Raw genomic sequence first — 27,532 nt, forward strand, 5'->3', positions numbered from 1 at the left:
GCTTCAAGACAAAGGAATCAGGTTCTCTGCTTGAGATTAAGCCACATTTCCTTGGATGGAGGTGGGGGAGGTTCTCCAAGCACACTAGAACCACCCAACATCCACCTACTCGTAAGTGGAGTCTGACGGGGACTATCAAGGACTAGGTCAATTGTCATTTTTCTTGGTCCTCTGCCAGGCTCCATGAAGACAATGCCTTTCTGTGGAGTGTATTCAGGAACAGGCAAGAATGGCCAAGGAGGGCAACGTGCCGGCATTACTGGTCAGCACAGGGGCCCAAGACCACCACTCGGCCGTTGCTCAGAAAGACATTGCCCCCTCGTGGTTCCTTATATAACTGAAGGAATAATAACTGTACCCTTGCCCCTTCTGAACTTCAGTTGCAATTTCAATAGACTCTTGGTTTATTTTCATCCGGGGGACATTTTTTTTTCCCCTGTAGAGAGAAATGACAACATGACAGCAATATAATCTCTTTATCAAAATCTCCAGACTCCCCCCATCACCAGAAAAATCCAATATGTAAATCCAAGTATCAGTACTGCTTTTTTTTCCTCTTCAAAATGCTCTTAAAGCAAATATTTTCTTTGCTTTCTACCATCTGAACCAGGATCGGCGGTGACGTTGCTGCGGAGTTGTTTGGGGTATCTTGTCTCCACAGCACCACTTTCAATTCCCTAAAAGCAGAAGCCTTATCTTCAACTTCGCCGCCACCCCCATCCCATTCCCAGGAGCACTTAAACCAGTCCGGGGTAAAGAATGTCTAATGGGGGAGGAGGGGGGGTTGGGGGCGGAGACAAACAGTGAAGCAAGCAAATAATAATTAGAAGTTGTGATTGTCGCCATGCTGGAAGGGAACAGCGTGCTGTGAGAAAGAATTCCTGGGAGTGAGAAGTGAGGGAGAAATCTACCGATGTTTGGAGTTTTAAATTATGTGTTTGTAGCAGTCACTAAGTTTGAAAGCTTAAATGATACAATATTGGAAAAGTTCTCAATGGCACAGGGAAAGTGGAAATTAATCATGTCAGCTCCCAAGTATGGTAGACTTAACTGGGTCCCAATGGGTGTCAGGTGCTATAGTTTTATCTATCAACCTATAATTTCCTCTAATAGCAAACTCCTGGTAGATAAATAGAACTACTTCCATTTCACAGAGGGAGAAACAGAAACAGGCAGTTCTTCCTTCCGAGGTTGGTGCGTAAACAAGCATAGTGCGCTGACGTCCCAGAACGCCGAGTCTCCCTTCTTTCAGCGGCTTTGACCCTCTGAATATCATCTGTCTTGGCCTCCAGTTCGCCTGGCAGAGAGAAATATTCCCTCAGCCAACAAATATTTATTGAGCGCCTACTGTATACCAGACAGCGTATTCGAATAGCCATGGGATTCAAAATGTAAACAGGGCCCGGTCTCGTCTTCCAAAAAGGATCTCCCAAGAGAGTAAGAGAAGCAGCCAGGTAAACAAATAATTCCAGGACAGTCTGGAAAGGGCTGTAGAGGAGTCTGAACAGGGGCGGCGGGTGCGGAGACGCTGGAGAGGTTTCCGAGGACCCGGCGTCGGAGGTGGGTTTGAAGCTGCGCCCTGAAAACGCCGGCCCGGAGCGGGCTGCCCCCGGATGTCACTCGACTTCTCGCGTCCTGTCATTTCAAGCTGCCGACTAGGAAGGGAAGAAATAGGTCTAAGCCGGTACTGAAAAGGAGGGGTAGGGATTGGGGTGCGAATCCCTCGTGAAGAGCAAGCAAACAAAAGTAGCACATCACACTTCCCGGTCCTCGCGCGGGCAGGGCCTGACTGCCCGAAGCCCCTCTCCAAGCTGCGCGCAACGCCCGGCGACCCCCAGGGACCGTGCAAGCGGTAGGACCTGACCTTCTTCCCTCCCCCCTCCTCGGCCCTCGCCCTCCGACCTACCGCGGCGTCGGGGGCTGGGGTCCGCCGCTTCCGCCCGCCGCCCCTCCGCCCCTCCCCGGCGCGCGCCATCCGGCCGCGGGGCAGCCGCCCTCGGCGCAGCCCCTCCTCCCGCGGGGGGCTTGCCGTCCCGCGTCCCGTTCCTCCCGGCTCCAGCCGGCAGCCCACGTCCAGGGAGGGCGGAGAGAGGAGGAGGAGGGGAGGGAGGAGAGAGGGGAGGGAGGGAGGGAGGGAGAGAGGGAGGCAGGCGAGAGAAGGGGAGCTGCTTGGAGCCCGTACTTCCCAGAGCCAGCCAGGAGCGCGCGCACAGCGGCTCTCCGGGTCCCAGCCGCGCCCCGCTGCCCCGCACCTCCTCCTCCTCCTGCTCCTCTCCGGGTACCCCTCGCCCCCTCCCTCCAGCAGCTGCTACGCTCGGGCAGCGGCCGCCCCCGGCCCCTACTCGGCCACAGCCCCAACTCTCTGGGCTCACTCCTGGGACGCGCGTCCTCGCCCCATCCTTTCTTCCTTCCTTCCCTCGCGCCCGCCCGCCCTCTCCAGGTCTCCCTCTCGGGTCCCGATTGTCTCCGTCCCCTTCTCGGTCCGCCGGCGCCTCGCCCTGCCCCGTCTCTCCCTCGCACTTCCTGAGTCGCCCGCCGCCGCTGTCTCGCCGCGCCGCGGGAGCCCGAGCCCGAGCCGAGCCGAGCCGCCGCTGCCCCGGCTCCAGCCCCCGCAGCCCGCGGCGCCCGGGGAAGGGAAAAGTGGGCGAGCGCGCCCTCGCCCAGCCCCGCGCCCCAGCCCTGCCCGGCGAGGGAGGACCGGGAAGATGAACAACGGCAGCAAAGCCGAGAAGGAGAACACCCCGAACGAGGCCAACCTTCAGGAGGAAGAGGTACGGAGTGGCTCGGTGCGGTGGTGGGTAGGACCTGGGACGGTGGCCGCGGGCTTTCTGCAAAGTGCGGGCGGGCGGCCGGCCGGCGGGGCGCGGGTCCCGGGGCGCCGGGCTGCGCCGGGGAGGGAGCGCCGCGGTCGAGGGTTTGGGAATCGTCCTGGCCCCGAGACGCCGCCCCAGACTGTGGCCCCGGGAGGCTGTATCATCGGAGAGTGTGTTTTTGTGGGTCCACGAGCGTCAGCGTGCCTAAAATTGCGTAACTCTGAGGACTTTGCTGAGACCTTTGTAAGTATAATGCTCAGCTTTGTTTGCCCCGGATTTTAAAAGCGGAATCGAGAGCTGACTCCTGGGTGACCTCAGATGATTGGGACCGGGAGGGTCAGCACTTAGCTCTGCGTCTGGGGCTGGAAGTTGTGGGGTGTGTTTGTGTGGCTTAAGGAAGAAAATCGGGTAAAGTTCCTCGTTAAAAGACACCTTCGGTTCCCTGCCCCCCTCCCTTTCAATGTGAAAAGTTCTTGGTGAAATATCTTCCCAGCTGGGGCATTTTGGATTAATAGATAACTCTTCAGCCGCATTCTTCTCTGATGAGTCAAAGACCCCGAACCTGGATGATTAGGTTTTGTAAGTTTAGGGGCTATGCGGTTGTGGGGAGCAGGAGTTGAATACAAGAAGAAGCAAGAAGTTGAATACAAGAGTTTCAAACTTTGCAATTCACCAAGTGACGATCCAGGCTATTTTAGGAGGACTTTGACGTCTGAGCGTCAATTTCATGTGGTGCGTCCGTAACAACCGTAAATATGTTAACGGCTGCAGAGCGTTCCTTTGGTAGAAACAAAATTCGATAAACGTGGGGGGAACTCCTGAACAAACGTTTCAGAATTTTGTAGTTGGGATATTTGTGATATCCTGTTAAATGGCTCAGTTCCTGCAGGTACATTATCTGGAGCCCAATAAACAATACTTTCCGCCTACTTTTTAAGAAGCCCACGAAACCGACTTTAAACATTCTAAAAGGAACTTTATGTTTAGATGCAAGAAAGTATGCAGTCTCGGTAAAAGTGTTCTTATAGGTATTGCATGCTGATGTATGAGGTTAACCGAAAGGTAAACTGATTCTAAAGCGATTAGGATGTTGAGATTATTATGGAGATACTGTGTGGTGTGTAAACTAAAATTCTGATAGTGAAACCAAAGGTTGCGGAGGATTTAACTAAAACATACAAGCCCTCAGCACTTTGTGCACTTGTAAAATAGGAACTGTTTAAATGGGGAAGACGGAGGGGAGCCCTAAGACCATGCAAAACAATGCAAAATAAACAAGATTTTACTCTTAACAGGGTTGTAAGGTAGTGCAACCCAGGTGATTGCTGTGAGCCCCAGGTGAATTGCTGTGAGCCAGAAGTTTGCCTTCTCACCTGAGGAAATTGCCTTCATTATTATAAACTATTATTTTGAAAAGCGTTGCTTACATGCTAGTTGTTTTTTAACTGCAAGTGGAGTACTACCGACAGTCCTTCTTTTTCAAAGAGATGGAGCCTTGAATTGCAAGTTCCGCTTTTCTTGAAACTTACCTGCTGCTTTGCTATTTGTTTTCCCTACCACTGAAATAAAATTTTAAAAATAAGTTTGCTTTTTTAAGGAGTTGCTGTGTTTAACTAATTCAGCTAACATACCAAGATACTAATGGCTTCAGAAACCTTTCTGTGTCACTTAGATTGGCGATCTGTTGACTTCTAAGGGTAAGAATATATTACGTGAGACCGTCTTTCTCTCTTCACCTGATTGAGAACTTGGAAGGTTAATCAGGTTAAAGATTTTTTTTGTTTGAGTGTCCCCAAACCATAACCTACTTGACAAAATTAGGTAGAGAAAAGTCACATTTTTCTGCTTAACCCATACAGCTTAACTGCGGACAGCACTGGCATATTGTCTGCCCTGATCGTGGGTGTCTTAATGTGTGAGGCTTGGGTACTAGTATAATAGAATCAGATGATGCCAGTAACAATCACTGCCTCTTAACCAGTGGGAATGGCATGTGGCTCTAGAAAGTATCAGTTTCAGCAAGATACTTGTTATTTTAAAAATAAGGGGACAGTTAAAAAGATTTCAGAACCCAGGTTGTACAAGAGGTGGAGCAGACAAAACAGGTACACCATGAAGAGAGAAGTTTTATAATGTTAAAAATTCAGGAAAAGAAAGTAAGTTGGCCTGAATGATCTAGGTAATTTTGCCCTAATTCCCTGTTTGGGGTTTATGTTTGTTTTTGAAAAACTCCTAACCTCTTTTTCCTAACCCTGAAAGCCACAAGTAAAATAAATATGGTATTTGGTGAGTCCCATTAATGTGCTCAGCAATATACAAAACCACCGCCCTGGACCCTTTCCCTGCCCACCCAGGGATCAGCAATTTGTTCTCAAACACATTTAAAAGCCGTGGCCAAGGATTCCAGTAAACAGAACACACACATATACGATGTATATACATGTAATGACAAGAGAGGAAAAATGTGTTTTGTTGTAGTTTTCTGATAGCCATTGAGCTGATGAGGAAGAGTGAGTCCAGTCATTATTAAGAGAAAATAGTTTCATAGATCATCAGGGTAATTTAGACTTTATCACTTTATAAAATCCAGGCTTGTTTTTTTTTCTACTTTTTTAAAAAAGTGAGTTCCTTTTATTTTCCAGTACATTTCAGCCCTGATTGAGAGCTTCTAAAGCTCACTTGAAACAGTGATGCTTGAAACACTTATTTTGGTTCCAATTGAATAGAAGGAACAGACAAGGACTTAGGAGAATTTTTGCAGCTTTTTAGGGTTGGAAGTTTTTGAGAACTTGGGCAGGAAGTAGTCTTCTGCTCTGGGTAGTATTTAAAACTTTGAGGAAAAATAATTTTAAGATTTGGCTAGCCAACTGTAAGAATACATCTGGTTTTCTGGCTTCTAGTATTCTATACATATGTGTTCCTATGCAAGTTGTCCCTTTAAAGAAAAACCAGTTGTCAAAATCTTCTTGGGATCTGAGATTTACAAGGCTTCTGTATATGTATGTATAGGGCAGTAGATAATTTCTTACGTAACTTTACAATTAATAAAATAATTCCTAGAATTTGCCTCTAATTTTGGACTAGATGGTATTCTCTTAAAACACTTGGCAGTTCTCACTTGACCGACTTTACTAAAGTTAATAAATATATAAGTAACAGACATAATTATTTGTCTTATCATTTAAGTTTCATATATTGAGACATTCTAGTAGTAGATAGAAATTATTTTTGGTCACTGAATTTTCAAAATGGAAATCAGATAAATAGTAATCTGGTCTTATTTTTACTTTTATGTTATCTGTGTCATTGGGTACTTTTCAGGCTGATTACAAATCATTTCTAAATGGTGTTTTATGTTGAAGCACTGGTATTAGAGTAATTTCTCCTTGAATTGCTTTGAACATTCTTGTACTTAAAACTAAAACAGAAAATCTTGGCCTTGTTGGACTATTGATCAAAAAGGTGTTTGTCAGATGTTGGGCAGAAATCACACACAGTCAGGTCTTCAGAAGTTAATACAAATCTTTTACCTCGCATTCCGCCTTTTAAAGTACTTAGTAATTTTGCCCAAATATTGGGGTCATGAAGAAGTTGTTTCTTAGGAAATTGGCGCAGAGAAAGGGTACCATGGTAGTTTGATGCGGCAACGGCGGGTTTTCATTGAGCATTAAGATTAATCTACGTTATGACCTGGGGAAAATACAAAATGGTTTTGTACAGTTTAACCAAGTTTGGAGTCTGTTACTCCAAATCAAATCAAATGTAATAAACTTATATTTCAATCATAAATAGGATTTGGTGACAGTGTCTTGGATGAAAATGTGGTGACTTCATAGTAAAATGATGCTGCAAGACCACTGCCAATATGGCATGCATTTCTGAGTTATTTTTCCAGTAGTGGTTTTAAAATTTCCCTGATAAACCCTTATGCTCACTTGTCATCTGTTTCTAACGGCATTTGTTTGGATAGATAGATTGGATGCTCTTATTTGAGGACCGAAGCCTTTGACGTTTGTGATGGGGCAGTGAAGTGGGAATTCTTGTGCACTGAGATGGGGATATGAATCACGGCAGCTTTTGGAAGGACTTGGCACTGTATAAGAAAATTTCAAGCCCTTTGATTCCGTGCTTTTATTTTTAGAAATTTACCCTAAGGAAATAATAAGCATGCACAAAGATTTATTTAAAGGGATGATTATTAGAGTTATTTACGATAGGGAAAATTCACAGAGACTCTATGCCTCACAGCGAAATTGCTAAGTAAATCATGGTCTAATTCCTCAAAGAGAATATTAGGTAGCCATTAAAAGCCACATTTTTAAAGAATGTACGTGTGTGCGTGCGTGCATGTAAATTTTTTTTTGGTGGCTTAAAACAACAGAAACCTCTTCTCTCTCAGTTTTGGAGGCTAGAAATCTGGAGTCAAGGTGTTAGCATTGCCGCCCTCTGAATGCTGTAGGAGAGAATCTGACTTTCTCTTCCAGCTTCTCTACATTTTAATTGAGGGGTTAATTCTCATGACAAAGTGAAAAGAGCAAAAATAAAAGTTTTATATTATGTGATGCCAATTTTAAAAAATAACCAAACATTAATAAAAAAACTATCTGGTGGATTACAGATCATTTTGTTTACTTTCTGGTGCTTTTCTGTGTTTTCTAAATTTTCTATAATGCACATAGGAACAAAAACAATTTTATGTCTTTTCTCTTAGATTTCAGTAAATTCCCTTGAAATATCTGTAGGTGTCACAAAACCATTGGGTTGGTCACATTTCGTTTTGCTCCCAAGCCTTGTCTGGGGAATCAGGCCTCTGATCCTCACAGCCTTTCCTCATAATGTTTATCTCATTCCCTTATCCTGTCTCTTCCTAGTGATCTTCAGCTGCTCTCCTTGTTCTAACATGCTTTCTCAATCCATCCTAACACACACTGCTGGGTCCTCTGGTACCCCAGCTCCTTCAGCACTCAGTGAAGTCCAAATATGATACTCAAGATTGCTCCTAAGGTACCTCCGTACATACTCTGCACACCATTTATTTCAACCACCCTTTCCCTCTTGGTCTAGCTTGAAGTGCTTTCCAGGCAAAAGTCAAGTTTCAGCCTACATTTTGCAAGATCTCATCACCTGAATGTCCTATCCCAAAGAGAGGCTTTTCCTCAGAATTCCAGAAGATACATTATGTTATCTCCGTTTAACTCCTGGATCATTACATTTCATTTTTGGGGTTTTTTTTTTTTTTTTTTTTTCCTTTAAGATCTATGCCGTCTTATCACAGTGTTTCCAATCCCCAACACCTACCCAAAGTTGGTACCCCAGCACAAGGTAAGTACCACACACTTACACATGTATGCACATATAATTCTTTATAATTTATAAACATATGAAATATCCTTACTGGTAGGGATGGTGGTGATGACCTTGAATAGGTAAGCTGTCACAAAGCAGCCACTTCCTTAATGTGGGATTTAGAGCCGGTTATGGATGGATGGATCCTCTGGGAAATGACCTCCCCCACCTGTCACCTGCAGCCTCCATTTGCGCCCACGGGCCAGTGTGCTTGGTTCATCCAACAGCCACTGCCAGTGTGGGCCCGCTCATTTCGAGGTGCAGTTGGGTTTTCACTATTAGAATTTGGTTTCTGCTGTGGGATTCATTTTGACCTTTCGGACAGGGGCTTCTGGAAGCTCTGGTTCAGTGGTGCTAGAACAGCATTCCCAAACGAGGCTGCCCTGTGTGATGGCCACTTTGGAATGTTTGTGTTCAGTTTCATTTGGCACCTTAGTGTCTGCCTTGGGGGTAGGGGAAAGGGAATGCAAATGTTCCTCTTGAACAGTGCTTGCTTTGGTCAAAGAAAAAATGTAGGAAGGAATGAAGAGAATGAACCTTAGTAAGAGCTGGGGCAAAAGTGGCGGCCTGGCTCTCTGGGCTCGAGGCCAGCAGGGACCAGGTCTTTAAATTGATGCTCTGTTGATATGAGGGCGTCATGGGGGATGAGCTTATCTGTCCATGGGGATGACTTGGGTATGATTCCTTGAACTCACATCCCTGTCTTTAAGTGTACGGGGAGGATGTTGCAAACCACTTCAGTGCACTGTGTGTTGGAGCGAGCGGGGAGCGCTCGACTGCAGAGCTTATCAGAACAGAGTTGCCTAGTTTGTTGCCTAGTCGTCTTTACCGAGCGCCGGAAAAAGAAAATACGGAAATACTTGATCCTGGGAAATTTTCATACATCTTTTTAGCCGTTCACTCAGGTAAGAATTGTTAACTTTTGAGTATTCTGTGTCAAGTACTGGCCAAGCACTTTATGTGTATCACGTGACTCATCCTCACACTGAGCTAATGTCGGTATTACGGTGATGAGGACCCTCATTATATGGGGAGGTGACTGAGGCACTGAGAGGCTGAGTGACTGGGGCCTTCACGTTCAGATTCTGGGGGACCCAAGATCTGGGACAAAGCTCTTACTCCAAGTTTCGCCCAGGTTTAGTGGCGATGGGCCTGTGTAAACAGGTATGGTAAAGCACTGTGTTGAATTAAGTGAGGCGGTAGTTGGAGTTGGGAACCAGTGGGCAGCACAAGGAGGGGGTGATGGAGCTATATATATCAAAGACAGCTTTAAAAAAAGGTGATATTTGAGATTTTTTTCCAGATGAAGAAGGGTTGAGACCGGAGGGGAAAGATTGTCTAGTCAAAGGGATTGGCCTTCAATGAAGATAGAGGCTTAAAAGGGAAAACAAGCAGGAGAGGAAGGGAAGTCAGGATACGAGGGGGAGGGAGACATGGGAACGGGAGGGAGGCATGGGAGGGGGATGGAGGCATAGGAGGGGGATGGAGGCATTGGCGGGGGAAGGATAGAGGAGCTCTCCTTCCATGCCAGGGACCAGGAAAGACTCTTCCTGTGATGGGAGCTGGGCTTCTGTGCAGCGGGCACTTGGAGTTCTGAGATGTTCCTGTGGCAAAGGGGATACAGTGGATTTGGAGGCTAACACTGCAGGAGTCCTGGTCTCAAAATTAGGCAGTGGCTGGCGGTGGTGATTGAGCCGGGCGGGAGAGGTGTTCAGGGGCTGCAGTAACTGTCAGATGCTCAGGAGAGAAGACTAGGAGTTCCATCCGTGGAGCCTCTTGGGTTTCTCTTTTGGTTGACTAGCTAAATGGTGGTTGTATTTGTAGAAGTAGAAAATACCTGGAAGGGGAAGGAAAAGAAGGCAACTGAGAGGTTGGGTTTGAGGTGCAGAGGAGAGGTCTTTCAGAACAATTGAAGATTATATAGCTAGCAATCGAAAAGCTGTATAATATGAACTGAGTGCCCAGAAAATTAGAGAGGGCGTGGGACCCCTGTTCCTTGGAAACCTTGTGAGGGTAGGCAACAAAAGGTGGACAATTTACTTAAAATTTGAAGCTGTGTTTTAAAAAAAAGGGGGGGGGGTGGAGAACTGGAAATTCTCAGGAAAAATTGAAGCAAATTTTTTAAAGCACTCTTTTAATTTAGGAACATAAGAATGTATTGCATATATCTGCCTAGTTATAATAGTGTTCAGAATACTTAACCATTTGAAAGCCCGATTCAGGGGAGCTTAAAAAACTCTGGGTATATATAGTATATTTCATATACTTTTTGTTTGTTTGTTTTCATCAACAGTCTTTGCAAATTGTTTTCCTCTAAAATTTGCAGTTAATTCTCAGGCTTAAACTTTTCTTCTCCCAACCCTGTACCTAGAAGGGACATAACATTTGTAGATGGGTTTGGGAGGTAAAGATGGAAGGCCTGGAGAGGCTTGAGTATTTTTATAAGAAAAAATTTCCCCGAGTTGCTTTGTTCTTTTTTTCATTTTATGGGGGTGGGGGGAGTTAGAATGAGCCTTTGGCTAGAGCCCAAAGTCATCTCTTGCGTGGGTCATATTTTCAATTTATTCATTTCGTGCTTTCCTAAAAGTTTGCTACTTTTTCTGCTCACAGCTAAGTGTCAACTCGTGAATAAAGAAAAACGGTCCAGGAGTTTAAGGAAAACAACAATTGCGTTTGTATTTCTCGTAGGTTTTAACCCTGCTGCAACCATTATGATGCACATTATGTAGAATACTGGAGAAAAAACCGGAAATGGCAGTAATAAATGCCAATCACACCAGGAAGACGGTTCCAAATTCCAGGCTGTAATACAGTATTGTTACACAAATTTAAAACGCTGAGGGAATGCCAAAGCAGCCTAGCTCAATCATGTCAGCCCCTAGGATTTTGCAAAGGTACAGAGAAACCTAGGAGTCTCAAAATTGAGGTACATCTCACCAACCCATGAAAAGAAGTTAGAGACTAATTTCTACTTTCAGTTAGTCTTTACTTCTCGTGAGTTGATTTTTTTTTAAAATGACGTTCCTTTCTCTGCTCTTCCTAAATTCTTATGTCATCAGGTAGATATGCTGGCAGAAGGCCAACATTTTTCTAAGAAATCCTAGAGATAAAACAAATTTTTTTTTCCCTCGAATCCCCAGGATCCTGTTTTGTGAACTTTTTTCTCTTATGCCCACCTATAGGATAGATAGTTTTGGCCTCATGAGAGAAGGGACAGCACAGAAAGTGTTATCTTTTTACAGAAGTAGCAGAATTTCCTTTGTGCTGGGAGGGGAAGTGCTACAAAAGTGTAATTACTTTACCCAGCATGTGCGATTTACAGGACTTAAAATGTGTGAGTTTCCAAAGAAGCATCTGTTTTTAAATACAGTATCCCTCTAAGCCGGCAGGATGTGTTTTGGGGCAGGGAAGGGACACACACACACACACACACATATGCACACACGCACGCGCTTCTGTCCTGTGCCTGCCCTGGGATGCTGGGTGACAGGAGACTGAAAACGTTGGTAATTGCTTCTCCTCTGGGCCTGGCTTATCCTTAGAAGGAACGTGAGCTGTCCTGGAGTCCAGTCGCCGTGTTCTGATTCTGCCTTCTCTCCTCTCTACCCTTCTAAGCCTGTTTCCTTCTTTACCAAGACCTCCAAGCATTTTCCCAGCAGTGAGCAAAAAAAAACTGGTTCGAGCTAGGGCTGAGACCATTTTTGTTACAAAAATGTTTTTCAGTCTTACTGCGTATGTGTAAGAAAATTGGAGGGAGGATTGAAGATCAGGTGCATGTCCAAATATAATCAAACTTGTAAAAGCTTGTATGGATTTTTGGCACATTAATTCACTAAGCATCTACTGAGTAGCGTCTACTGTTTTAAGCATTGCACATTATTTTTTTAATTTCTATTTTATTTTGGAGTATAGTTGATTAACAATGTGTTAGTTTCAGGTATACAGCAAAGTGATTCAGTTATCCCTATACATGTATCAATTCTTTTTCAAATTCTTTTCCCATTTAGGTTATTACAGAGTATTGAGCAGAGTTCCCTGTGTTATACAGTAGGTCCTTGTTGGTTATATGTTTTAAATATAGCACATTTTACATTAAGCATTGCACTTTAACAAACCCAATGAAGTGTTCTCATCCCATGTTGAGGGATAAGGAAACTGAGGCTCTGAGAGATTAAGTAATTTGTCTGACATTTTATTTGCAACTAGTGGTAGGAGATTAAACTCTCCAGCAGTGTGCAAGGTTCATGTGATCTGGGCCCTGCTGGTCTTCCTGACCTCATCCGCCAGGAATCACAGCTTCATTCATTATGCTTCAGCTGCTTGGGCCTTGCTTAGGTATCTCCAGCTTGCCAAACATGTTCCTGCCTCAGGGCCTTTGTGTGTGCTCTTCTGTCTGCCTGGGAAACTGTACACCCAGATGTTCCTATGGCAGCCTCGTCCTTGGCATTCATTCAGATGTCAGTTCAGATGTCACCCAGGGAGACCTTTGACCTCCAAGTTCAAAGTATCCCCACATTCCCAACCACTGTCGCATCCCTCTTATTTTATTTCCCAGAGAGTACTTTTTACTCACTGACTTTACCTTGGGTACTTGTCTTGCACTCCTAGAATGTGACTCCTGTCTTGTTTCGGGCTGTAACTCCAATGCCTAGAACAATGCTTAGAACTGCCCAACGTTTGTTATTTGTTAAATGACTGGAATACAAACCAACCTGTCAAATTCTGAGGCCTGTACAATATACCACATGGTCCTAAGTCTTTTCCAGCAGTTTTTAGATTAAATTTTAATGCTGCCTTCAAGATGATCATTTCTGGATCCCCATCCCCCTGTAATTACATCAGAAAGTACAATTACCGCCTGCTGTTAAGCCAGAAATTTTGGATGGTAAGTGATTGATCCCATGGAGATGGGGGCTGGGGAGGGAAAAACAGGTTTTCATACGTAAAGGAATCCTTCCCTTTGTCCAGTTAGAATGGAAACCAAGTACGTATTTCCACAGAAGCAAGAGTGAAATGTGGGCCGCCCATGGAGTGACAAGTAAAAGTAGGGCAAGATGACTTTGATTACTGTTTTGCAGATGTGCTGTTGGGTTGCAAAGAGTTAATGTTAATAACCCAGGTGGAATTGATTTGGAGATAGACTTAGCACTCACTCTCAGCCCTTTGAGTTAGTCTAGCCTCCAGCTCAACGTGCTTTCCTCCCTCGGCCTACAAAGGAAAAAGGCACCCAGCTCAGGATAAGGCGGGCTTTAGCTAGCCAAATCCAGCCTGTAAGCACCTGTGTTACGGTAGCTACCGGGCAGCGGCTGATCTGAGCCCTGGGAACCCTTAGGCCGGCACCTCAGAGCCGCAGATGATACCCACTAGTCAGCCTCACAGACGCAGGAGCTGTGTTTACTCACTTTGTAAAGCACAACAGGTGACGTGTCAGGATGTAGACATCTAAGTCATCCTTGCTTTGGTCATCAGACTGCCTGATAATTGAGCTCACTGAGGCACTCATGAAAGTGCAGGCCATTGGATTATCCTCATTTATGGCATTTATGTCATAATACTTGACCTTGAGCAAACTTTTTAAACTTTACCATCATCCACTGTCTGATAGTCTTATAACCAGTGGTATATAAATCCTTGTATTAGTCGGTGCTTGACCAAATCATCAGTACTCTTTTTTAAATTACTACACTTTTTTTTGTTTCCTAAGGGACGTAGGACAAGTCATTTAAGTGTCCGTTTCCCCAAACTAAAACATAGGGGTGGACAGACGACGCCTGCTATGCGTTGAGAGAACTGGAACTCCTCTGCCGTTTTTCTGCTTCATCCCACTTCTCCTCTCCCCTGTGCTGTGCTGGCACGCCAGCCCAGATACCTCCGGGGTGGAGGGGGATAGGCTGTTTGCGGGGAATGGTTTTAAGCCTGAGATTGTTTTGTTTTTGTTTTTTACTGAGAAAATCCGTGCCCCTCCTGGAGAAATGGGTGGGAGTTTCTGGGTGTGAGCTAACGGCAGGAAATGACCCTCTCTAAACAAAAGGACTCTTTAAGGCCCATCCTGAGTCTTTGTGTTTTGAGGAGGGGTTATACAGAAAACCAGAGCAAGGAAATTAATCTCTGCTTTAGCCATGCGAAGGGAGGGAAGGGAGAAAGGAGAAAATTCCTTCCCTGCTCACCCTCCCAAATGTCCAAAGTGCCAGGCAGTACCCAGTGTGAGCGCCGGAGAGGTTTAAAGTAAAGTGGGACACACTTTTTGGGACAGTGTGGCTTCATAACCCCAACACGCAAAAAGGAACCAGGTTGGGCAGAATTATACCCACCGTGACCTTCAGCTTTAACCTTGGCTTTCAGCTGCTGCTTGAAAAACCCATCACCAGCAGGATGCAGAAATACAGAACGGGGAAAGGAGAAGAAAGGGATATTTTGTATGATCTATTAGTTGGGGTGCTGTGATTTGCTAATGAAGACCCTGTAGATAAATCAAAGATTTGAATACTGCATTAACTACTGTCTTCATTTTTTCTAAATCTTAACTGATAAGAGCCAGTGACTTCTGCCGGTTGACTAACAGAAGGCATTTGTAATCATTCCTGTGTTAGATAGCAGGCCCATGTGAAGAAATGTCGGGCCTTGCCCCTGCTTTGGAATGCTCCTTCTTTCTCTTCACTCTAAAGTGACCATTCATTATATCAGTATTTATTCAGCAGGATCCTGAATTTATATTGCTAGGAAAGTAGTTCTGTCTTATCAAAATTATTTTGCCTTTACAGATTCTTGCTGACTTGCAGCAATGAACTTCTTCCAGGCACACCTTTTTTTTAGGAATATAAATCTTCCCACTAATAATTAGAAACACACATTTTTGTTGAAAGTGGTTTTGTGGCTTACTTCATTTTCAGAAAACGACAAACATCTCAAAGAAACATTGTTAGCCTACTATTTTAGGCTTTATATTGTAACTGTATTTTTAGAAAGGCCTGCTGATGTGTTTGGTGGGTACAGTGTGGTGTGTTGGGGGTAGAGAGGTGGATTACATCACGGCACCAGACACTTAACAGAATTGCAGAGATAAGATTAAAGCGGATGCTCAGATCCCAGTATGAAAGTGTTTTATTTGGATATTACATGTGTTGAAAGACTCTGTATCTTAAATAGGAATCGAGGAGTGTAGAATTGTTGTAAAGGTTTACAGGGAAAAATTGTTAAATTCCAGTGTCTCATGTGTTGGTAGGTTTTCTCATTTTCCTAATAAGTAAACTTGAGAGAAAGATTACTGTTGTAGTGTTAGTAATTTACAGATATGAAAATATACATTGACTTATATTCATTTGGAGGCTTATATGGTATACATCTGGCATTTGTTTTTCATTTGTAAAAGATCAGTTATTTTTCAGTTATTATCTGTGTAACATCACGTATTTTTACAAAGAAAAGATTAAAATACCAGTGATGATCTGCTCTCTACATTTAAGCACTTATAACTATAATGTCTGGCGGTAGAATTCTTTGCATTGAGAACTGTTTCTGCATCAGCTTTGGTGACTAGGACCAAATATTCCCAACCTGCATGCTTTACATAGGTTACTTTGTGGTTTAGATGGATTTGGGAATGAAGCGTGTCTGATTGTATTGGGTGGAGGAAAAGCTTCTTCTGTAGCTCTTCCCATTCGTGCAACTACTGGTAAACCTTGAATCAAAGTGAGAATGTCCTGATCAGGAATGTTCTTGGATGATCAAAGGGAAGAGTCTTGCCCTTTGCAAGACTAGCATCTGTTGCCGTTTGGTCATAGCGCACCCAGCCTGCTGACTCTGTATCTTAAAAACAAAAACAAAAGCCAGTAGGGAGGGAGCAAAGACTCAAAAATACCTGTGGGGCTTTGGAATACGTTGAGTTCCTGATTTTGGCAGATGATCATTTGAGAAGTTTTAACCGTTAAGTTGTCCCTTCCTCTGCCTTCCCAAAGCACCCCCCATTTTTAATTAACAATTAATCAACATGAAAATTGCTCTTATTACTATTATTATAAATCATGGGTCATGATTATACAGAAAAATCCTTTTGGTATGAGCTTATTCTGAACTCCACGAAACTGTTGTGTTTCCTTATTCACTAATGAAGTCAGCCCAGGAAAGCTTGGGTGCCGCTCAGAGCAGGAGACCCAGGCACAGAAATCCAGCAATTTGACCTCAGTCCTCCACCTCATCCCAATGCTCTCTGAAATTGCTCCACAAAACTAATAAGCATTATATTGTCCAAAATGAAATTGCAGTCATATTCCTCGGAAAATGTACCATGAATACGTCACTGCCCTCCCCACCCCAAATGGGTTAATTTGCAGACATACAAATTAGGACATTTCTCATATAGGGTTGGGATAAAGAGTAAGCATATTGTTCGTTGTAAAGTCCTGAGATGATTTCCCTTTATCGAAAGCTCTAGGATATTAATGCCACTTTTTGTTGTTGTGTTGGACATTTGTGGTACCCACTCCAACAGCAGTGGGCCACAGCGTAGCTTCAGTGTACAGCAGAGATTATCTTCTGGGATATTGTCGCATATTTTAAATCGTGTTATGCACTTAACTCTGCAGTCATTTCTCCCAACACTAAAAAAATAACTCCATTGGATTTTTATTTTATCTGGTTTTTATTATTGAGACTACCAAGATGCATAAGCCACTTGTTTACCTAATTGGATGACGTTGGGTCCAAATTTCTTTTCACCGTGTTTCCCCTCAAAAATAACATCTTTTTTTTTATTGGCAAATAAATTCACCTGTATTATCCCCTCCTTTCCTTTCCCTCCACTCCAAAAATAAAGGTAAGCAAAAAAAACAAAAGCTATAAAGTTTATTAAAATTTTAACAATTCCTTTCTCTACAGCTAATGTTAACATTTTGGTATCTATCTTATTTATGTCCTTTTCTGTGTGTACGAGTGTAAACACACACATACACTCACTCCCCTCTATTTTTACAAAAACGAGATCATACCGTAATAGTGTTTACTTACATTTATTTGATTTTCTTTTCACTTGACATTACGTTATGAATATCTTTGCATGCCAGTGGATACATTCTGAAGCTCCATCTTTAATTCTTTATACTATGCCGTAGTAAGGATGTGCCTTAATGTATTTAACCCATTCCTTATTATCGAGCCAGGAGCTTGTTTCCAGCTTTGTAATATAAATAGTGCTATACATCCTCCTAGCTAAATTGGAGTATACACCCTTAGTGATTTCCTTAGCTTAGACTCTCAGAAGTGGAATTTCTGGGTCAAAGGGCTTACAGTCCCTTTTTATTTATTATTTATTTATTTATTTAATTTATTATTTTTGGCTGCGTTGGGTCTTTGTTGCTGCACGTGAGCTTTCTCTAGTTGCGGCGAGCATTGGCCGCTCTTCGTTGTGGTGCACGGGCTTCTTATTGTGGTGGCTTCTCTTGTTGCGGAGCACGGGCTCTAGGCGCGCAGGCTTCAGTAGTTGTGGCTCGTGGGCTCAGTAGTTTTGGCTCACGGGCTCTAGAGCGCAGGCTCAGTAGTTGTTAGTTGGCTTCTCTTGTTGCGGAGCAACGGGCTTAGTTGCTCCGTGGCATGTGGGATCTTCCCGGACCAGGGCTGGAACCCGTGTCCCCTGCATTGGCAGGCGGATTCTTAACCACTGCGCCACCAGGGAAGTTCCCCATATTGACTTTTTTAACCCCCCCCTTCAAGACATCTCCTAGTTATTTTGAGTATTGCTTGTAGGCACTAAAATGCTTAGATAATTTCTGGAGCTTATCTGGCTGTTAATTTTGAATGAGTGAATGAGTAATGGTAAAGATTTGAGGATATTTTAAAGAATTTTTATCAGTTGTCCTTGGTTCCCCAACCAGGCCTGTTCCATAGGGGACAGAGGTACCACCTGCAGAACGCAATGCCAGTATGCTAAGCTTTTTCTTCTTCTTCTTTTTTTTTTTTAAAACTAGGCTTGCAGAGCCACACTCGCCAATCAGGTTAGCATACTGGAAAAATAAAACATTTTCCTCTTTGATTCTTCCCCTCAACTTCCTGGATGGAGCCCTTTACTCCTTGACTGCATTTGTTTCTTTTCGTCTTCATTCCGCAGTAGCCCGGCTGTTGATCAGTCATGGTGGCTCTCAGCCTTAGAAACAGAATATATAATTCCCAGGTGATGTAGTCATTCCAGAGTTATTAAACTCCTAATGTATTAAGCCCTAGTGATACAATGGGCAGCAAGCAGACATTGTCCTTGACCTTCCTGGAACTTGCAGTGTAGCGGGGAAGTGTATATTAAATAAAAGCACCTGTAAATATAAAATTATAAACTGTGATAAGTGCTGTGAAGGAAAAGCATAGTTGATGGGTAACGAGGGGGCCTTGTTTAGTTTGTTCTAGGCACCGTTCACATAATTTCGTGTATGTTAACTCTTTTAGTCCTCATAACGCTATATCAGGTAGGTACCAACCATCATTATTCCTAATGCACAGGTGAGGAGCTGAGAGATGAATAACTTGCTCTAGGTCACAGCTGATGAATTGCAAAGTCTGGATTTGACCTGCACAGTTAGTTCAGAATCTGTCGTCTTATACTAAATGTCACTGTCAGTCTGGAGTACTCTTTCTTTCGAAAAATTTATTCCAAGGAGATCAAGAGATCTTTGGGGCCTAGTACCCCTTAGGATCCTGCCTTCGTAGAGAAATTTGAGATATGGTACCTGCCTAAGTCCCCAGTGGTGAGTAATGTGGCAACTTCTTTTCAAGGATGTGAGTCACCCAGTTACATATAGCATCTCTCGTTTCAGAAAATCTGGGTGGCCCGTGACCACCTGCCACAGTCTAATCTGTCCCACCTTCACCGTCTTACCTGTCTGGACTCTAAGTTAGACCCTCAGAGCCTCAACTGGCTTTCTCTCACTCTTAGTCCATTCACACGAAGGGCAGATGAGGTACCTCTTCCAAAGATGTTACTCCCCATAAATCAACTAGCGCCTGAAAACATTTGGAGGCTCCTTGGTCAAAGGATCTGACGTCTAGGAGAGTACTCTGAAAACTGGAGGGCACTGTCCACCACCATTTTTTGGTTGTAGTTAGTGGGTAAGATGCAGATTTCTGTCGCTGACATTTAAAGCTCCCCGTGATCAGGCTCTTCCCTGCATTTCCAGACTTGGTGTCTGCTGTCTGCGCGTGTGCACTCTCTCCTTTACCTCCATCCCGGCGTCTAGTCGGGTGGTGGTGGTGTCCTGTTCTTTCTTTTTTAATAACTTTATGGAGGTATAATTCACAAAACTTAAAATTCGCCCTTCTAAAGCATCCAATTCAGTCTTTTGGGGGCATATTTAGAGTTGTGCAAGCATCACAACTCTTAATTTTAGAACACTTTTTGCTAGCCCCCTCTCTCCCCCACAAAATAAAACCTGTGTTCGTCAACGCCTCCTCCCAGCCCTTGGCAACTATACTAATCTTCTGGTCTTCATGGATTTGCCTATTAGGGACATTTCATACAAATGGAATAGTACAAAATGTGGCCTTTTGTGTCTGGCTTACTTCCCTTAGCATACTGTTTTCAAGGTTCATCCATGTTGTAGCATGAATTGGTACTTTGTTCCTTTTTATGGCTGAATAATATTCCCATTGTATGCATATACTGTGTTTTGTTTATCTGTTCATCAGTTGTTGAACATATGAGTTGTTGCCACTTTTTGGGCGCCCTGTTCTTACAAAGATGATTCCACCTCCAGGTTCCTGACTTGCTTGTGCCTAGAATGTCTTCTTTCCTCCTCTCCGTGCATTTACATTTTTCCCCCAGGCTTACCCTCTGGGCTTTCCTAGTATTAGCCTGAGTGGCTTCCCCCTCATAGAACTATTAAGTCAGGCTCTGATTTAGCACACTGAATGTGCTACCTAGTATTTTTACTTCTGTCCTTTCATGAATATCTACACGTTTGTATTTGGACTTGCTTGTTAGTTTTAAAGACAATTCATTCAACAAATGTAGAGTTTAGGGTAAATCAATGAACAAGGCTAAGAGCCTTGGCCTTTGTGGAGACTTAAGATTCTGGCAGAGCTTATATTTTAGGTGACTTTTAAACACATATGTATAATTTACTGCGATTTTATATTTTCACCTGGCCACAAGCTGTCACACAGTGTAGATTCTCAGTAAACATTATTTGATCATTATTGCATTGAACTTTTCTTAACTTTTAAAAACAGAATGAGGCCACTTAATCCTCTCCAAAGGTATAGGTTGCTGTCTTATTTCTTACTGGCACTGTAATCACAGTGGCCGAGTTTATTCCTGAAGGTGAAAGGATGTGTGTGAAGTGTCCCCTTGGAGACTAGAAACCAACTTGGAGAGAACACGTCTCCTCACATCCTCCTATGTGCCATGTCTTCCCTCCAGACCCTCGCCTGCGTCTTGCTCCTTTCCTAGGCTGTTCAACTTGGAGTCTTAATTATTCCAAGGACTGGAATCTGGGAGAAAGAGGAGGGAGGGCGGAGGCTGTTCCTCACTTACTGTCAGAGTTGAGAAATTTTCCTCCCCCTTGCTGTTCATGAGTAGGAAAGCGTTTACTCAGTTTCTGATAAAACTGAGGCATGTCACGCCCTGAACCAGGCACCCAAGAAGGGCTGCCAGCTCCTTACCCACTTGGCCATAATTACACGTGATGTCAGGTGTCTTGCCTCCCCAGTGTCTTTTGGAAATGGTAGTGGCATGGCTCTCCCAGAGCACCATGAGTATTAACGAGTTAACATTTGTAGAGGCCTCTGGAAATGTTAAGTGCCTGGTGTTCTTATCTCCTTTCTGGGCATAGTTGCCTTATAAGGCTGTCCCCTGGGCCGAGGGACTTCTGTTGGGGAGCTGGGCCAGCCTGTGAAGCTAGATGGCTGTGGCAGTCCGTGACAGTGTTCCCAGGATGGGCTCAGATTTCTTATTTTAATGCTGGTGATACCACTTTTTTTTTTTTTTGCACTAATTGTTAGTGTCAGTCTCTCCAGTACTTTCCCCTCAGCTTTATTGCATCTATTTTTAGCACCCCATGTCCATGATTCTTTCCCTATGAAAACCAAGTATAGTAAAATCCATTTGAACAAAATAATCCAGGCAGAGTTTTTAAATTTTCTTTTTTTGGAAAGGAAAGGCTACTCATCCCAAGAATTATTTTGAAGTAAATGCATTCTTTTTTTAAATGCTGTATTTAAAAAAGAAATAGCAGGTACAGCATTCCAATAGTGCTCCTTAGTTTTAAATCAATGAATGAAAATGCACAGATATTCAATCTAGATGACTACAAACGTTTGTTCATTTTTCTTTCATGAAACAGAGACTGCTTTTCAAACAGTGGTATGTAAACATGGAAACTTACATGTTTGAGATCCGGTTTTAAAGATCTTCCCTCTCTCTCTGGCTGTCAGTGTTATAACATACCCATTTATGCTTATCAGAGCTTTTTGGAGCTGGAAGGGACCCAGGAAGTGCTTTTGTTCAACACTCTCCCTTGAGCAGTGAGTCAGCTGAAGCCCAAGTTTGGGTCTGGAGCCCATTCCCTTTTTAAAGTAGACCATGCTGTTCTAATTGACCCCTATGTCTCTCTCTGGAAGAAGAGCTGTCATCTCTCTCTGGATCCCTTTATGTCAAGTAAAATAACTCCTATATTTTGAGTTTGTTAATTTATAAAATAAAGAGGATGATAGCTACTCTCAGCCTACTCCAAGAGGGTGCTATTAAGGTGAATGGTGTAAGTATGCCAAAACTTTGTTTTGGGGTCAAGAGAAGGGTAGAAGGTTAGAATATTATTTCTTATATCCTTGTTGACCTCTAGAAGTATCTTGGTTAAAACCTCCCCTCCTTTTTTTTTTTAAGTATCATCGGAACAATAGGTATGAGTCATTGGTAACTATCTATGCTGGCTCGGTGGATTACCATCATTTTGATTAATGATACACTTCTGCTTGCCAGGGCAGTACCTTGTAAGTAAACCTAAGTCCTTTTTAGAGGCAATGAACAAATATTTTTGGTGAGCCTTGGACCGCCTGTATCTGTGTGAATGTTTATAGGCTATCTTGTTTATAGGAAATGGTGCAGAGTTGGGGAACTTTGGCCTTAGTGGTGGGAAGTGGGACACAGTAGGCTGGGTCTGTTGCTGGTTAGCCATTTGATTTGAACAGTATGCTTATGACCCCAGGGTCACTGGACCATCTGTGTATAGGCCAGCCAGCTCTGCTCTGTTGGGATTCCAGACCCTGGCCGGGAGGCTGGGCCATGTGTGTCACTGGTCATGAAGCTGGAGCAGATAGATCACCAGACCCAGAGAATGAATTCAAAACACATGCCCTGAGGATAGAAGACTATTTGTGGCTCTTTAATTTATGGGGATATCATAACAGTTAGACATGTTACACAGTTAAAGTTTTCTGGTGAATAACAAAGTACATATTTATCAAGGATCCTAGGAAAATACAGAAAAGTATAAGGAAGGAAACAAAAACCACTTATCCCACTACTGACACATTTTACATTTTGGATTTTTCCCTTTCTTGACAGTTTCTTTCCTTGGCTTTCATGATACCGTGGACTCCCCCGCCTCTTCCCCCCCTTCCCACCTCTGACCTCACTCCTGCATTCTCCTTTTCATCTTTTTTCCTTGGTTTGGTTCTTAAGCGATAGTATTCCTTAGCCCTCTGTCCTGTGTATTCATTTCTCATTATCCTACTCTCCCATGGATGATGTCCTTTGTGCCAGACTTCTGTCCTAAGCTCCAGATTCAAATATCCAAGTGTCCATACCACCTCTAGTTGAATGGCTCTCGAAAACCTTAAACTTAACGTGTCCAGTAACTGATTTCATTATCCTCACCCCCAAACTTGCTCCCCTGTATTCCACATCTGAGTCACCCTTTACCGGGGTGCCCAACTCTTCCCTCTCCCTCCCTAACTAGTCTATTGCCAAATCCAGCAATTCATCCTCCCATGTATCTCTTAAATCTGTTGCCTTCTCTCCATCTTCCCTGCTACCATCAGAGCAGGGCCACCATCAAAACTTTCTGCGCTGCTGGGCCAGCTTTGAAACACCTTTCTGTCTCCAGCCTTGCCTCTCCACAGTTCTCGATCTTCGGGACAGCCAGGGTTACCTTTCAAAAAATGGAAATATGCTCTGCCATTCTCCTGCTTAAAACCTTTGATCATATCCCCTCATCAGATAGTCTCATCTGTGACACTTTCTCCTGCAGATTCTGCTTTTAATCATACTGAGCTTCATTCACTTCTCTAGTAATTCACCATCTCGTCCGTTTATTCAGTAAGCATTTTTATTGAATATCTACCATGGCAAATGCTAGGTTCTGGCAACATGCTCCAAGGAGAATGGGGAAGGGGTCAAGATACACCTGGGACTGGGCTCCCCTGGAAGGCTGTAATGGCTCTGTCTTTGGGAAAACCTGGGCCAGGATCATGCAGTTCACTACTTTGTGTGCTAGATGGCAGGACTAGTACATTCTGTGCCTAGCACAGTGCATGTGGAAGGCATGCAGTAAGTACTACAGCTTGCACTTCTGCAGGGCTTTGAAGGATGATGACTCCTTGGAAGGACTATGTGGGAAGCACATTGTGCAGAGAGAGGGACATCTGATTTCTTCATCAAAAATTAAGTGTGTCTGAGGTCTGTCAGTTTGGTTTTGTGTTAGCTTTATACTTAAAATGACTGTGGATAGGGCTAAATTTTAATGTAATACAATAAATCCCTTTTGTGACATTCCATCACAATTTGGGATTTTCAGAGTTGGGAAATCCCTATGGAGCCAGGACGTAGAGTGTTGTTTCTGGATTATACTAGTGACTTATGAGTTAGAAGAGTTGCATATATAGTAGCCATGTCCCCTGCTTCATCTTGGGTTTGTTTTGCATCATACTGGCCAGATAAACTAAACAAAATGATAAAGGGTAGAAACGGCCCTCCATTAGTGAAGTCAATGTTTGTGTAAATGTTAATCCCTAGGAAATAGAATGTTCTTCACTCCTCAGTCCTACAGATCCAGTTTTTGACCCTCATTCTACTGCCTTGATGTTTTTCATATATTTTTTCTTTTCATGGGGGAAGCTTGTGCTTCAAAGAGACAGATACATCTTGTTGCCTAATCTCAGAATACAATAAAATCTTTTGGTGGTGTTTGTGATTTCTGAAAAGTTTGTTGAAACGTTCAGATGGTTTACTTTCATATAGAAACAGAATAGATCACATTGACTGGATATTTAAGCGTTTACAGAATGTTTGGAATTGTTGGATGCCTTCTCTGTTTTCTTTCTCACTGTCTGCACCTCCCAGGGAATCATCACTACCCAGTACCAGATAACTGACATTATCAGTGACTGAAATCAACATGGAGACTCCTCAGAAAACCTGTTTTTCATAAACTTTTGGAGAGTTGCAAAGGACCATAAATACCACGTTCCCTCATTTTTCCGTTGTTAAAAAAAAGTACAAAGTAATAAGGCTTGTGATTTTTTTTTTAACGTAAAAATACAGAAGTACATGCAGTAAAAATGTAATTTTCCCTTCAATCTCCCACCCCATTCTGTTCCAAAAGTGTAATCACAGTTAATGGTATAATAAGCATCTTTCTATGCACTTAGATGCAGATAAAAATGTTTTCTTACATGCAATACATATGATTTACTCCCTCTCTTTATTTTAACCTGACAATAAATCTTAGATCTTGTGTATCAGAATGTGTAGCCATACCTCATTCTTTTTAATAGTTATATAGTATCTGTTGTAAGGATGCACACTAATATGTCTTACCACTTCCTGCTGACATTTGAGTTATTTTTCAGTATTTTTTGCTGTTACTAATGCTACTGCAGGAAGCATCTTTATGTATACATCTTCGGACACAGGTGTGCTGGTATTTCTAACAGTAATAGAGTTGCATTTTATGCATTTAACTTAGTAGAACTCAATCATAATATGCTCTTACATAATTAAAAATGTAAAATTTTATTTTGTCTATGTCTTGTTTATGATATATGTACCGCAGTAAATAAATTTATATTTATGTATACTATTAGGCATGTTTGAATTAATGAATTACATACACTTGGACAATTTAAGGGATATTTAAGGATTTTTTTTTCCATATGCCATTTAAAAATTTACTCTTTAACTCTGGAACACGAGTATAATGTAGAGATTCCTAGAATTGGAATTTCTGGAAGAAAAGGTTATGTGCACTTAACTTTTTGATAGATAATGCTGAATTTCCCTCTAAAAAGACTTATTAATATACTGTTCATTTCTTCACCTCCTTTCTCACATCAGATAATTGTCTTTCTTTCTTTGCAATCATTGGCTGGGAAAAAGGCATTTCATCATTTTAATTTGTATTTTTATTAACGAAGTTGAACATTTTCATATGTTCACTGGTTATCAGCTTTTAAACAACTTGGTTAGTAGTCCTCTCTTATCCATGGTTTCGCTTTCTGTGGTTTGTTACGGTCAACTGTGGACCAAACATTAAATGGAAAATTCCAGAAATAAACAACTCATCAATTTTAAATCGCACACTGTTTTGAGTGGTGTGATGAAATCTTGTGCCATCCCACTCTTTCCTGCCCAGAATGTGAAACATTCCTTTGTCTAGTATATCCATGTTGTACATGTACCCACCAGTTAGGATAGGAAGAAACATACATAGTGTTATCCATGGTTTCAGGCATCCATTGGGGGGCATAGAACATATCCCCTGCAGATAATGGGGGGACTACTGTATTTATATTCTTAATTTTTCTATTAAGGTATTGATTTCTAGGCACTTTTTATATATCATAAACATTGTTTCATGTATGTACTTCCTAAAGTATTTTGGAAATATTTCCCCTAGTTTTTTGCTTGTCTTTTAAGGATAGGCCCAAACTGTTATTATTTGAAACAAAGTCTAGAATAACAAACTTCAGTAAGTTGGCCAGACAAGATAAACACAAAATCGCAAGGCTTTTTTTTAACCTACCAGCATAGGAAAGCAGTACTAATCAAACTAGAAAACAAAATTTAAAAAGATACATTCTTGGCAACAGTAAAAACAAATTTGAAAGAACTACCTGAAGAATACTGTATTCTAAAGGTCATAAAAACCTGAATAAATGGAGATAAAGACTATATTCCTGAATGGGTATCATAAAGTTACCAGTTTCCTCCAAATTAATTTATAAATTAAATACAGTTCCAATAAAAGTTTCAAAGTAATTTTAAAAGAATTTGACAAACTGGTTCTAAAGTTCAATTGGACTTATAAATGTATGGACAGCCAGGAAAATTTTGAAAAAGAAGAACTATGAAGGGGGACTTTCCTCACCAGATATCAAAATCCATTTCAAAATGGTTTTAAAAAATTTTTAAAGATTGCAACATTTTAGTTGAAAGAGGCAAATCACTAAATGGGACGCTGAAGTCCAGAAAGGTGAAATGACCAGCTAAAAGTCATAGCGCTAGCTAGGGACATTTTTTCATGAAGTCTAAAAGTATTTCACAGTTTCTGAACTGATTGCATGCTGTTCTAACTTTTAGCAAAACTCCATTTGCGGATTTCTTGTTTTGTCATTTAAAAAAGAGTATTTTAAGGAAAATATGCACTCAAAGAATCTACTTGCTGGACATTTCACAAAGCTTGAACAGGGGTTAGAAAAGGAAGATGCTCATACAAGTCAGCCAAGTCCACGTGTGTTTCATGTTCTGGTGTTCTTCCCAGTGGACATGGCTGAATAGTTTAGGGGTGAAGGGTGGTGGTGGAAGGTAGGAGAGTCCTGGGGAATATCTAGGAACAGGAGGTAGGAATGGTTTAGAAACTTGGAATCAATTGACAGACTGGTTAGTATTTTATTGACATTGTAAGTTAAAAATTTAAAATATTGATCTGTTGTGAGTCACGAGAATGGCCGATTTTAATTTATTCCCCCCTGTGCTTTAAATGTGTGCTGAGCTGTAATAGACGATTAAAAGGTGCACGGATGGGAAGGGGGTGTTTAGAATTTGTAGTTACTTGTATGAAAGTTTGGCACGATTTGTTTTTTTGTTTTTGAGTGTGGCTGGTCAGCTGCAGAACCTTCTGTTTAAGGAACTGATAGCATCTAGGGTGGGGCTAAGAGCAGAATCATGTTTAATCACATACTGACCAACTTCCTGGCACTAAGAGAATTATCACCAGGCAGCAGCTACCAGGCTAATTTAACTTTAGTTCTGGACAGGCACATCTGCAGTAATCATTTTTGAAGTAAAATTTCTTCAAGCAAATGTAGGCATTACTTGGCTTCCTCTTTCTGGCAATGTTTTCATGAATCCTCTACAGTGTTTTTGTCGTTGGTGTGCGCATATATGTCTTTCCCATTAA

At 42.5% G+C, this 27,532-nt stretch overlaps 1 protein-coding gene across 4 annotated transcripts in view; it reads left to right on the forward strand.

Annotated features, from left to right (window-relative positions):
* The first annotated feature begins 2,124 nt into the window (after positions 1–2,124).
* The window catches only part of RBPMS (RNA binding protein, mRNA processing factor), a 184,652-nt gene continuing 159,244 nt past the window's right edge, over positions 2,125–27,532 (forward strand). For 2 of the 4 annotated variants that reach the window (XM_061177195.1, XM_061177197.1), the window contains exon 1: positions 2,126–2,771. In XM_061177195.1, coding sequence (XP_061033178.1) covers positions 2,706–2,771 — 66 coding nt within the window. In that variant the 5' untranslated portion in view covers positions 2,126–2,705. Of the gene's footprint in view, positions 2,772–27,532 lie in introns of all 4 variants that reach the window. The other 2 variants (XR_009698746.1, XM_061177196.1) reach the window with 2 other exon arrangements.

The sequence above is a fragment of the Eubalaena glacialis genome, chromosome 20 (assembly GCF_028564815.1).
Source record: "Eubalaena glacialis isolate mEubGla1 chromosome 20, mEubGla1.1.hap2.+ XY, whole genome shotgun sequence".
Taxonomy (NCBI): domain Eukaryota; kingdom Metazoa; phylum Chordata; class Mammalia; order Artiodactyla; family Balaenidae; genus Eubalaena; species Eubalaena glacialis.